Source organism: Danio rerio, chromosome 11, assembly GCF_052040795.2.
Source record: "Danio rerio strain M-AB ecotype USA chromosome 11, GRCz13ab, whole genome shotgun sequence".
NCBI lineage: Eukaryota > Metazoa > Chordata > Actinopteri > Cypriniformes > Danionidae > Danio > Danio rerio.
Window position 1 is genome coordinate 20651675 of NC_141031.1, and position 13326 is coordinate 20665000.

A 13326-nucleotide genomic window follows, 5' to 3' on the forward strand; every position below is an offset into this window, starting at 1 on the left:
GCTGGTTCACAGGTTAGTTTACTTTCAGAATTAGGTTTGAGCTGGAAGCACATCTGTTGCATAAAAAGTGCCGGAGTAATTGGGGGTTCATTCTGCTGTGGTGGACCCTGATAAATCAGGGACCAAAGTGAAGATGGTAAACACCTTATTAATTATGGATGTTAAAATACTGTTCTTTGTTTGTGAGGTACTTGCATAATATTTTAAGCATATCTATATTTGCGTCATTGTTAACAATACCTAAAGTGAGATCTGATTTATTCCTATGTGAAGTCCTTTTGCAAGCATCTGTAAATCTTTCATTATCAAATATTTTATCAATGCATGATCTGTTTATCAAGAATTTCACATTTAAGACTAAACGCAGACTCAGGTTATTCTATTGTATGTAATGATTAAGAGAAGTGTATCTAATTCTATGTATATTTATAATGTTATCTTTTCATTTCTCACCATCACATTCACTATGCTACAAATTATTAACACTTTTTTTTAAATGATCCTTTTCATAATTTATTCATTGGCAAATGAAACTGTCTGCATCAACCACTTCTTTACTAGCTATTTATACATGTATGTGCATGTATCCATACTAATAAAACAAGTGTGACTCAATCACTCACTCACAAATCTGATGGTTCTGACAGTTTTTGAGACACAGATCGGAGCATTTTTCGGATCAGCAAAAATAGGATAGAGAAGAAAATGTAATTTGCTTTCTATTTATTCTACACTATAAACTATCATCCTAGTGTGTGTGTGTTATTTAGTTGTTTGTAACTGAAAAGGGGAAAAAAAGGAATCAAATGCAGCCCTTGCATTAACTGTCAGCTTAATGAGGCACAGGTGATTGAAGCTGATTGATGAACAGATGTGATTGGTCTATCAGTGTCACTGAGTGATTCAAAAGTTACTACAAAAAGTCTACCATGACTCAATAACCTTCACAACAATTAGAGTTAGGAAATTGTGAAGAAAAATTGTTTTTAGGTTTCACTGGGGTACTCAGTAGACTTACCATGCCTTGGCCAAAAGGCATTTTACTTTTCATGATGGCTGTGATGTCATTTAGTTCTTTAATGGCTGGTCCAGAGGCCTTTTCTGAAACTGGTGCTAATGGAGCAGTCTCTGGAGATGCAATCCATTTTGGCAAACTTTTAATTGGTGGTCGAAGTGCCACATCTGATGATAAAAAGGATACTTTTAGACTTGGATCAGCAGAAAAGTCAAATGAAGATGGTAACATGATTTTTTTTTTTTTTTTTTTAATGGGGTCCTACTGTGCTCTAAATATGGTGAATAACATCACTTTTAATTGTGTTTTAAGAACGGTTCCGGCTGGCAAGAGCTAAACTGCAACGACTGGGTCCTTCTCTACTGTGTGGGAATGATTCAATGACCTTAAATATTAAAGGACACCGAACACCACACTTTCTGGTTGAGAGAGGCAAGTTGTATGAATGGGGTTATGTATGTATGTTTGTTTCCACCCCTCAGTCTTAACTCTTGAATTCCCCTGCATCAGGAGAGGGGTCACCAGTGTCTTTGTCTGAGATGCCAGCCAGCTGTGGGTTCTCACTGAAGCGGGCACGCAGGGATGTTTCTCTTGTTGCTCCATACACTGGCTGTAATGTCAGACAACAGGTTAGTGTGAATATTAAATCTGACAGGTGTACCATAGTTCTGCTAATATCCTGCAGCCTTGAATAACCTCATCCACCTCTAATAGGGTGGTAGTTATGTTCTGCCACTCATTATAATGGGGGCTCCAGTGCAAATGTCCTGCCCTGTGAGTCCTCGCCTTCCTGTGGTGTCCTGCATCTCCTCTGGTATGATCGTCTCATTTGGTGTCAGAGCAGATGATGTTCTTGTTAAAGGTAAGCTGCTTTCATTTGATTTTCTTTTAAAGTATTATTTACCCCTAACACTTGTTCTGCTTTAGTTTCTGGATCATGGATGCCTCTGTCTCTGACATCCTCCATATGCTCATTTACTCTGGATAATGTTGGTGGCTCAATGGTGTTGACTGCACCATTTACAGGAACTTGTTGGGATAGTCAGGTAAGTGTGGGCAGTAAAATTCTAATTAAATCTGAGCAAAAGTTCTGTGCAGTTGATTGTTGCCCTCGTTTTCAGGACACTGACTGGAACTTAACTTTGCTGTTGGGAGACAGAGAAGTGGTTCTTTCTTGCCCAAAAGCAACAGAATCAACACCGACTGTTCCCCCCACACAATTTCCACAAGGATATCCTTATTTCCCAGTTGGATACCCCTGGTGGTACCCTTCGAACCAGGCTCCTCCTGCTGCACCCCCTACAACTCCTGCTCCAGTTAGAGCCCCTGTTTACTATCCCTATCCGATGTGGTACCCTTGGAACCAGGCTCCTGCTGCACCCCCTACAACTCCTGCTCCAGTTAGAGCCCCTGTTTACTATCCATATCCAATGTATTACCCTTATTACTATGGAGGTTTCCCTCACCGACGAAGGCACCATCATCGGCACCATCATCGGCACTGGTACCCTAAGTCTCAAGAGTTCTGGTACCCTGATTCTCAAGAGTCCTGGTACCCTGAGTCTCAAGAGTCCGGGTACCCAATGTTGCCTCCTTATGAATTTCCACAATTCCAACCACCACCCACCACAGCTGCCCCCCAGGTTCAACAGTATCCAGTTTTTCCAATGCCATTTAACCCGGTGAAGACTGGTTTTAAAAACCCCTTCTGGCCTCAGGTACCTCAGTCTGTCTCTAATCCTCAAAGTCTCAATTCTCCTTGGTCCATCTGGTCTCGCAAACAGAAAAGATGAACAGAAGTGCTCTGATGCTGCAAGAGTCAAACATTTTGTCTGTCATGTGAGCCAAATAAAGCCTCTTGAGACTAAATTTGTTTTCTGGCTTTCCCTTAAACCAGTTATTTGGTTTGTCTTCTGAATCCATTTCTAGAAACTGATCTTGCATATACACTAATGGATTTTGGTGTTATGGATTTTTTATATATATATATATATATATATATATATATATATATATATATATATATATATATATATATATATATATTATGGAAACTTTGACCGGTTACAAGTGGGTTCTTGGGTGATAGGAAAGGAGCTGTTGAGTAACTTGTAAAGCCAAAAGCAGTCTTGTCAAGGTCAGGTTGGGTTTTTTTTTTTTTTTTTTTTTTTTTTTAAACGGAGTCCTGAAAATGCTCTGAGGGAACATGGGCTACCCCAAAATCAGAAGAGTTGTGACTCCGTAAGAACAGTCAAGACTAATTGTGTGCAAAACCACTTGTGGTTATGATAGTTGAATCAGTAATTAGGGAGAACCACGCAGGCACAAACTAACTTGTTTAATGCCTTGAGTAGGTGTTTCCTATTTTTTTTTTTTTTTTTGGTACAAAATATTCCCAAATAACTGTATTTAAAAAAAAAAAAAAAACTGCTTTACATGCACTTTAAAATTAAGATGAAATATTTACATTACACAGCAAAATATGGGAACCCAAAACAACTCTATGGGTGTTAATTTCAACACTTTGAAAGTGTTTCATGGGGTCCACTCAAAACAGAGTTAAATCAATACTTTCAAAAGGGTTGGCACATTGACACCGAAGTAAGGGTTAATTTTAACTCTGGGCAGAGTTAAATGTAACTATATTTGACACCGCCTGGTGTAAATATTGTTATTTTATTCAACTCTCTTGAGCGTAAATATAGTAAAAAGGTCAAATAGACTGTTAATTACAAAAGAAAAAACATTTTATTTGAAAACATTCACCACTTCAACAATTCATTCAGTTTTTAAAATGCAACAATGTCAAATATGCTTTAAATGTTTTATTAGTACAGACAGTATCAACAAAATATGTATGACCAGGGGGGTATTCCAGAAAGCTGGGTTAACTTACCATCTGCTAAAACCTAAACTCTCGGTTGATTTACCCAAAACCTGCTTACCGCGAGTATGTTGGTTCCAAAACAGGTGACAAGAGTTAGTTAAATCAACCTCCTGAAGATAACCGCGGGTTAATGCGCGTGCACGTCACACACCTGAAGGCATTTTCAGTAGATCGCCGAATTCACGAGTCACCATAGAAAGTCACGGTGAGAAAAAAAAGGGCAACGCACTTTACAGAGGCAGAGCTGGAGGTTTTAAACACAGATTACACATCTGCTTCAACGAAGGAAAGAAATATAGAATAAGAAATAGATAAGAAAATAAAAAATAAATAATAAGAAAATTTATTAGTTCATTAAATTACACATGCCACCCTCCATTTTATTCATTGCAATGAACAATTAAACTTCTCTTTAACATCCTTTGAGTGTGTTGTGTAACCATTCATGCATTTATTTTTCTTGCCATTAATTTCTTAAGGCCACAATATGTGTATTGACAAATAAGGCTTATAGAAATTGTAATCTTTCTGGAGCTAGAACTCTGTCCAAAGTCATTAAACACAGAAACATTATCATAAAAGGTAATATTTAATTACTGGAGCTCTTTATTTAACACTCTAGAATATTCTTTCTGACATGCAGCTAATAGAAAGAGGCCTGTCTAACTGCTGTGTCCTATAATAAAGGCTTTTCAGTGGTTGAGTTTTTGACTTAAACCACACACTCTGTCACTGTTGTAAGTGATTGTTGTCAGATAGCTTTAGGTTATTTTTATTTTGCATGCAGACGAAGTTCCTTCTGCCTCAACTAACAAGCAGTGTAAGAATTTTCTGCACTTTTCCATATTTGCATATTACTCTTGGATCACAAAATCTTTTATCTACATATTTAAATTCTAAAGTAGCTGTATAAGGTCCATCTTCAAAGATAAAGTCACATGAGCATCAACTTAAGGTGAGAAATGTATATGAAAAATATGTTACACGTTGAAACGTGCGTGTATAAAGCAGTGTACAAAATCATTCATTTTATTTCAGGAAATGAAGAAATGAACAGACCAAACTATTTGATTAAACATAGTTTTTTGACTAATAATATATTTTTAGCACTCTTCCATCTGTTTTGTCTGCTTGGGTCACTGAGATTTCCTCTGGGTCAGGCTGCAGGTACGTGTCATCGTATAAGGCAGAAAAGGGTATCTTTTGTTCTCCAGCAAGTAACAATGTAGTGCCCAGTAATGATTCTATTTTATAATACAAATATAATAAAAATAAACATTGTGTTAAGCAACATTTGCTTTATAGTTTTTTTTTTTACTATATTTGTGTTATACACTTGAATCATTACTTCCTGAAAATCAGCCATTTAGCCTCAACATATAGTGATGAGGTGGGGTGTGTGATGAGCTGGTAAGTGGAAGCAGTAAAGAGTTTAATAGTTGAAACATCAAAAGATTAAGGATAGAAAATTAAGTTGTACCTGCACACTTATACTTTGGACAAATTTTATATTATCAGTGTCCTTTAGTGACTGATGGAGCTTTAAAATTGGCTGCAATTAATGCACACAATAGCATTTAGAAACCCTGAAAAAAATATTATATTAAAAAATGTAGGTGTGTGCGTGAATGTATATATAAGAACGACGTCCTACATCTTAAATTAAAGATATATTTTCCTACAAAAGACAAAGCTGCCACTTATAATATTATACAGAAAAATGTGAGGGTGCAGAAGGAGAGAAAAAACACAAGATCTGTAAGTGAGATTCGAACTCGCTCCGTTGTGCGCTCCGTTATTCTTTATCGACGCACTGTCCACTACGCTATTCCCGTGCTCTGAATCATCTGTGTAATGATACGCAGTAATGTATGACCAAGGAACTGTACAAAAGTATAAAAAACAGTTCAGTGCCAGGCATACTGTACAGGTGGTCCTACTGCCACATTGTACAGTTGCCTAAAATGCCCTGACGCGAATACAAAGAGCTGCACTGAATGTTTTTTATGCCAAGCCCAGACCCGCGGTTTGTCACATTTGATTTCAAAAAGGTTTGTTAAATACATTAACATTATGAATTTGGTTATGAAAAAAACTATGCACTTATAACCCTCTCACAACGAAAAAACTTGTATCTGTGTGTCCACATCCATAAATATTCTCATCAAAAGAGCACGCAATGCTCAGTAAACTCTCTGAAACAGACAAACTCTGAAACATAGCAACTTACTCTCTGAACATAACCTGCTCCGGAGCAGGTTATCTTCAGAGAGTAAGTTGCTATGGCTACTTAACATACCCAGAAGTTACCTCCGATTTTGGAACCAAAGTTGAGGTTATCCACCTACATACTCTCAAACTTACCCGGGTATGTCACATAACCTGCTTTCTGGAACAGCCCCCAGTGCTCAAAAAGGCTGTTTCAGTCCTTTGGTACAAACTTGGTTTCATCAGAGCAATTTTGAAAGTTCAATATAGCGTCACTCATAGTTTTCTTCTGAACGCATAGTTTTCTTATGAAATTACATTTTAAACTTGGCGTGCAAATCTTTCACTTCTGGTGTTTCCTTGTTCCTCCATATCAAACACAACAGTTTAAATGAAGGTATAAATGCTGTAAACTTGTGTGAAAACAAACTGGAGCTAGGAAATCTCATCAAGCATGTCCTGTGAATGAAGTGCTTCCCAGCCACAGGATGACCTTTTTATCCATGGCGATGTAGCAGCTACTGATCGCTCGTCTGGTGGTTCCTGATGCACGGATATAGGGTGATGCTCATCTAAGAACTCTTCAAGACTCCAGCATGACTAAGAAAAATGTTTGAAAACAAATTGCAATCAAATTCTATGATATATTTAAAAGAACATTTAAAGTAAATAAAACATTCAAGAAATCTAAACTCACCTTTTGAAAATCTTCATCATGATCCACAACTTGACTCTCCCAGCTGGTGACAGGATATGGAAAAGTAGAAAAAACACATACATCACTGTTGGATCTCCAAAAACAATTAGGTTAACCACTATGACTAGAACTGGAAAAACAGGCAGCTGTCTGTCCAGAATCCTGAATTTAACACAACACTTGGAGCTAAATTTAGAGGAGCTTAAAATCTTTTATATCATTTAGTGATGCTGACTTCCCCAAAATATTGGCCACAGTGTAAAAAATATTCATAAACTTACAGTTTTCTGTAAGCGTGTGTGTGTGTGTGTGTGTGTGTGTGAGTGTGTGTGTGTGTTTGTGTGTGTGTGTGTGTGTGTGTGTGTGTGTGTGTGTGTGCGCGTGTTTCTTTACCAGATTCAACTTGTTAGGCCCTTTCAGGTCCAGTATTGACGCCACCTTTCCTGGAGTCTAGCAGATGTTTCAGGTCCAAATAGAATCTAAAATATTAGGATAAGCAGAAGAGGAAAAGTGCAAAGCAAAGAGCAAAACATTATTTAAGTAACAGTTCACCCACAATACAAAATGTACCATCTTCATGTCATTTGTTATTCTCTAATGCTCTAATACCCTCTCAGCTTATTGTGAAACAAATACAGAACTTATCAAACATACCTTCATTATTATCACCACTAATGACCAAGAAGGTGTGCTTGGTCATTTCACCAACTCTGGAAATACACCATCCGTCTCTAATCAGCCACGGTCACAGGGTCTTGTGTTATTGTATAGAGAACTGTGGCTGTTAAAAAACAACAAAACATTAGTATCTAACACATATGCATAACCTTCAGATAAAAAAGAGAGATGAACATCACAAAGTATGCCTCACACTTTTCAGATATCTTTTGATTTAGATGTTGATTATTGATAATAAATCTACAAATCAAACCTGTATCATCATTAGGCTGCTCAAATATGAATCAGTTTATTAATTTTAAAGACAGGTGGCTGTTTACAACGCACTAAATTGTCTTTAATAAAACGGAAATGTTGTGTACAGTACATGCTAAGTTTAGCCTATAGTTTTAAGCACAATATCATGCGGGAGAAAAAGCTTGACTAAGATGTTCCTGACTACAGAAATAGCCTAACTTACTAACGTCAGACATCCCTAGTTGGGAAAAGTCATTTTCGGGGGATACAGAGTTGATTTGGGGGAGGTAGCGGGAGAGATGGGTACCTGAAGAGCAATGGGATGAGTTGCGCGCGACGTACCTAAAGAGCGGTGGGGGTGACTTGCGCGCGACGTACCTGAAGAGCTGGGAGGGATGCGGTGGAGAGGGGTGTGCAAAGTGTTTAATGACCAGGCGGGAGACGCGCGATTTCCGGGAGATTAACATTCATTTGCGGGCATCTACTTGGGCATCTGGGAGTCTCTGTGCATTTACGGGATAACGTTAACGTTAGTCCCGCAACATTCGGGAGACTTCTGTAACGTTAAATGTCTGAGAAAGTGCAAACGCGGTCATTTAAAGACATTAACATTCCGACTTTAATGGTTGTCAACACTTAATATAATTCAAGCGTACGTTATCACGCGAGTCTATGGACTAACGGTAACGTTAACGTTATATGGACGGCCACGAATGAACCAGTTTAAAAGGGCCGCGGTGTTTAAAATAACCAAATTAACATACACTAATAACAAACAATCATATTTTTTACTCAGGAAGTCTTTTACAAGTAAGCATATGTTCATTTACTCACCAGATATGTTTTAGAAACTCTCCAGAGCTTATGGAAACCGTCCTGTGTTGCTGTTAGCATCCGGGCAGAGTAGGCTAGGCGGCTCCGGGCCCGGGGATTCCCTCGCTAGTTTGCTTCGAATTAAATGAGAAGTGACGATTTTATTTTACAGATGGGTAACAACGCACAAAATGGCATTAAGCGTGACAGAAATGTGTTGAACATGTACATTTGATGTTGTTATGCACTATGTATGCGTGAGCATATATAAAAACATTCTTGAAAAGAAGTCAATAGTAATGCAGTTAAGCTAGATACACAAACGACCATGAATGAACCGCAGAAGTTTAAAATTGTCACTCCATTCTAAAGTTATTAACTTAACAATATGTTTACAACTGTATTTCCTTAAAGAAAGTCAGTAAAATACCAACATTTAGGTAGTTTGACTCCAGAGTCGGCCCAAGGCATAAGCGAACTAACGTTAAGCGGCTGCTTAGGGCCCCGTGGCCACCAGGGTGGGACAAAATATATGCCCATTTATAGTGTTATTTCTGAACGCGATACATACTCAGGTGCCAAGATATTTACCTAAATTTACAAAAGATCTGATTTAATTAATCAGTTTTCCACACTGAATGCAACAGATAACCGCTTTAGCCACAATACACCCAGTCGCCACTAGGTGGCGCTTCCCTTAATGGGGGATCATGGGACATACACCAGCGTCATGTAAACAACTGACAGACAGATGATCCATTGCAATGGTGAAAATCTCAGGCATACAGACACTTTCTTCTGTCCAAGCTGGGCTAATGTATTTGTTTGTTTCAGACATCCAGCTCCCAATAATTTGCCACTAGTTTCTTTCTAACAGACGCGCTTTAACTTCGCTATATCGCTCGCGCGTGCCCGCGGCCAGTGCAACTTGTGCTCAAACTTTTTAACTCCGCCAAAATATATAATGATATCAATAGGACATGAGCATTTAATTAAAAGGGCCTTGCGTTTATTTGACTCTTACAGACCTTGTCAAAGTCTTGTAGAAAGTATTTTGGCAAAAAAATATTAGGGAATTAAAAAACTTAAATAGATGAGTAAATAACTAATGTTCTCCACTGCTGAAAACATACATGCTGAGAGGAGTCTGTGCTCACCTCTCAGAGCATTCTGATCAGTTGAAAAAAAGAAGGAATACATATTTTTTTATTAAAAATAAACCAGGGCTAAGCATAAAATGTTTCCATGTTTACATAAAATTAGTTGGTCAAGTTGTAATAAGTGTTTTAAGTTTACAGAAAATTAGAAAGCAATAAAATACTATTTTGGCAGTTTTTTTCTTAAATGCACATTGCACTAAATTGAGATTTTGCTGCTGTGATAGAGATGTGCTCTCTTCAGTCATAAGCTCTCTGCACATCAGCATTTTTAAGCTTGTTTGACAGGTGTGCACTTGTTTTACATTGTTGCAATTCTATAAATGCGTGTTTATAAAAGAAATTCATCATAAATTTTTAATGCATTTTCCCCCTTCATTTACCAAAATTGTGATATATTGTGGCTGGTTTTTATGTGATCTATCAATATATCGCAGAATCATTGATATCGTGATTGAAGCAGCAGTGCCCGGAACAGCAGAAAAATGCTTTTTTATGAACTTGGTGATAAAAAATACGCTTCTAATTTATACAATTAACAGTTGGTAAATACACTGCAAAAATGATTTTCTTTCTTATAGTTTTTGTGTGATTTTTAGTCCAAATATCTAAAAATTCTTAAACCAATAAGCATTTTCTAGAAGGATATTTAGTCAAAATAATGTAAATTTTTCATTAAAAAAGCTCAATAATCTGCCAATTAGGGTAAATAAAAATATTGTTTTAGGTTTTAAATAAGATTATTTTACTTATCCCATTGGCAGATTCATTTGTTTTACAAAAAAATTCACTTAATTTAGAATTTGTACATATTTAGTAATTTGATTGATATGCGAGTATGTCTAGAAAATGCTTCCATTTGATTTTAAATAGATGTTTTAAGTTATTTTAAACTACAAAATAAAATATGATTTTTTTTAGTATTAACATTTATAAATAATAATATTATCTTTATTGTCACTATGTTTGACTGTTTGGCAGCGTCTTGTGCCTGATTAATAATAAAAATAAGTATGTTATTGGCTACTTCCAGCTGCTTTTGTTTCTGCCAGCCCATATTAAGGTTTTGTGTCTAATTATTTAGATTTGTGGCAAGTGGTCATATAAAAAGTTGGATCAATAGGAAGTTGTTTCTGCAGAATAATAATTAGAATTGTCTTAAAACATATATTTTATGATGTAAGCAAAGCTACAGAGAATAAAATCGATAATGTGTGTTTTAAATTTATAGTTATCAATTATCAAGGATTGACGATAATTTGTCATATTGTTTGCACCAAGGGGGCCCCAAATAAAATCCTGCTTAGGGCCCCCTGAAGGCTTGGGCCGGCCCTGTTTGACTCACTAAATGGCGTCTGGAAAATTCTTCAGTGACTGGGGCTGCATGAATTCCCGGATGTTGGAAATAACACCACCAAGTGTTGAAAAGATAACTCCTTGATTTCGCACTGAATAAAATCAATTCTAACTCTAATTATATTCATTTATCAAAATCTAACTCTTTAACGTCAACACTTTACTCTGAAATGCTTCAACACCGAGAATTTAACTCTGATGAATTTGCTGTGTAGCTCAAGGTTGTAAGTTTCTTGTGTGTTTTTTTCTCATCAAAACTTAAATGTGTTGTACAGTTTTTTTTTTTTTTTAGTTCTTGGTTAATTTACTTTTTTTGTAATCTCTCTCTCTCTCTCTCTCTCTCTCTCTCTCTATATATATATATATATATATATTTATATCTGTATATATATATCTCTCTCTATATACATATATCTCTCTCTATATCTCTCTCTATATATCTATCTATCTATCTATCTATCTATCTATCTATCTATCTATCTATCTATCTATCTATCTATCTATCTATCTATCTATCTATCTATCTATCTATCTATCTATCTATCTATCTATCTATCTATCTATCTATCTATCTATCTATATATAGGGGGCTATTCCATAAACCAAGCTTACAGAAAAAGCCAGGCTTATTTTGGTAAGTCAGGTTTATTAATGGCGGATTCGGTTTCATAAATCAAATTTACGATAGTTCAAACTTAGTTACCCTGCGGCAACTTATGCTGGGAAACTAGCCTGGTCCAGGGCAGGCTAACTCCAAGGCTAAGCCTTAAGTTCAAGCTTAATCAAAGTAATGTTAACATTCACCTGCCATAATTTGATGCCATTTAAATTCACTTAACCTCTTAATAATGATTAAAACTGTATAGTCACTTAATAGCTATATATATATATATATATATATATATATATATATATATATATATATATATATATATATATATATATATATATATTTTTTTTTTTTTTTTTTTTTTTTTTTTTTACTTTGCATTGGTACTGAATACTATATGCACAAATATATTATTGTAAAGCATCCTTTAGAAAATATTCATTTAAAGAGAAATCTGTGAGGGGTGTTCTTAGCTCTCTCTCTCTATCTCTCTCTCTCTCTCTCTCATATATATTTTTTATTTCAGGTCATGTTTTTGACCAAGAGTTTAATCATTTAATTTTCATTTTAATTTACTAAATTTACTAGACTTTTTGTGATAACTAAAGTACATCTCTTAAAAAATCAGCTAAATTTTTTTCTCATAAATTTCCAGATGATTTGCATTTATTTGTTAACAGCCTAGTGTGAAAATCTGATTTACAATGTTTCAACATTATGTCCTGCTTACCTCTAATGTTTTCGTTGCTAGTTATGCTTAATAAATTATATATTAAAATTCCAATTAATCCTATAACTTAACTAAAATAGTCAACCTATCTTATGTAAATGTATTTTGAGGATGAAATACAGACACTCATGTTACGCACAGTCTGCCCTACTATATATAGGTTATTCTCCACCACAGATTAGATGAACAGAGTGCATCAAATTCAGTTTCTCAGAGTTTTACTTGCATTTTGTATAATAAAAAAAAGATGCAATATAAACAATTGATGATCGAGGCTGTGTCAGTCATGGTTCCGTATTAAAATATTATTTCACACAAAAAGATGAACTTCTCCTTTAAGCAATTGATAACCACTCACTGACCATTTTTGCCTTTGAGACACTGATGTGGTCACTCCGTCATATCGTGCCACGCGCAGACGAGTGACTGCCGCTTTCCTCACGCGTTGTGAGCGCGCCGCTGACGTCACCGTGGGAGTGTGCCATCGGGAGAAATTAACGGACATCAGCACTATTCTCTCTCAGCGCTCACGTAAGTTGTTTCCGCAAAACGCACTTGCTTTCGCCTTCTGTATAATCACAGCGTTAACGACAAGCCACCGCCTATATGTTGTAGGCTGGGTTGTGGGGCCGGGCACAGTTGGCCAGTTTGTCGGCTGAACTATTAGCGAGCTAGTCGGTTTTAGCCTGTGTTGGCTGATGACGTTAGCAGCCTAGCCGCGCGAGCACGCCGCGAGATCAGGTGCAGCAGGTCAGACAGACAGAACCAACCATAAACTAACCTTATATTTACACCAAAACATCATCTCACCGCTAACCGCTCCAAAATACACAGATTTAGCGTGCTCAGTGCATTCTTAAATGTATAAATACACTACACATATAGTAAACAGTGCAGAATGTTAATACAAAAATAACACCGTAGTAGGCTACATTACA

At 36.4% G+C, this 13326-nt stretch overlaps 2 protein-coding genes and 1 long non-coding RNA gene across 15 annotated transcripts in view; 2 read left to right on the forward strand and 1 right to left on the reverse strand.

Moving 5' to 3' along the window:
• The first annotated feature begins 946 nt into the window (after positions 1-946).
• On the forward strand, positions 947-2884 carry LOC100334068 (uncharacterized). Of its 3 annotated transcripts, XM_087273651.1 has the most exons (8): positions 947-1239; positions 1328-1447; positions 1526-1644; positions 1730-1877; positions 1943-2061; positions 2137-2337; positions 2421-2513; positions 2563-2884. In XM_087273651.1, the coding sequence occupies exons 1-8, from the start codon at positions 1020-1022 to the stop codon at positions 2806-2808; spliced, it is 1266 nt and encodes a 421-aa protein (XP_087129777.1). In that variant the 5' UTR covers positions 947-1019; the 3' UTR covers positions 2809-2884. The 3 variants fall into 3 exon arrangements, with proteins under 3 accessions (XP_087129777.1, XP_087129778.1, XP_087129776.1); XM_087273652.1 differs by having other exon boundaries at positions 2137-2513; XM_087273650.1 differs by having other exon boundaries at positions 2137-2884.
• Positions 2885-3744: 860 nt separating this feature from the next.
• Positions 3745-8627, reverse strand: LOC147841754 (uncharacterized). The gene is made up of 5 exons (XR_015502565.1): positions 8557-8627; positions 7462-7588; positions 7201-7286; positions 6808-6850; positions 3745-6710 (listed from the first exon to the last, which is right to left on the reverse strand). It is a non-coding gene; the product is annotated as an uncharacterized LOC147841754 (long non-coding RNA).
• Positions 8628-12816: 4189 nt separating this feature from the next.
• Positions 12817-13326, forward strand: part of tmcc1b (transmembrane and coiled-coil domain family 1b) — a 45229-nt gene continuing 44719 nt past the window's right edge. For 10 of the 11 annotated variants that reach the window (XR_015502028.1, XR_015502033.1, XR_015502029.1 and 7 more), the window contains exon 1: positions 12817-12919. The gene's annotated coding sequence lies outside the window, so the exon portion shown is untranslated. The other variant, XM_087272613.1, reaches the window with a different exon arrangement.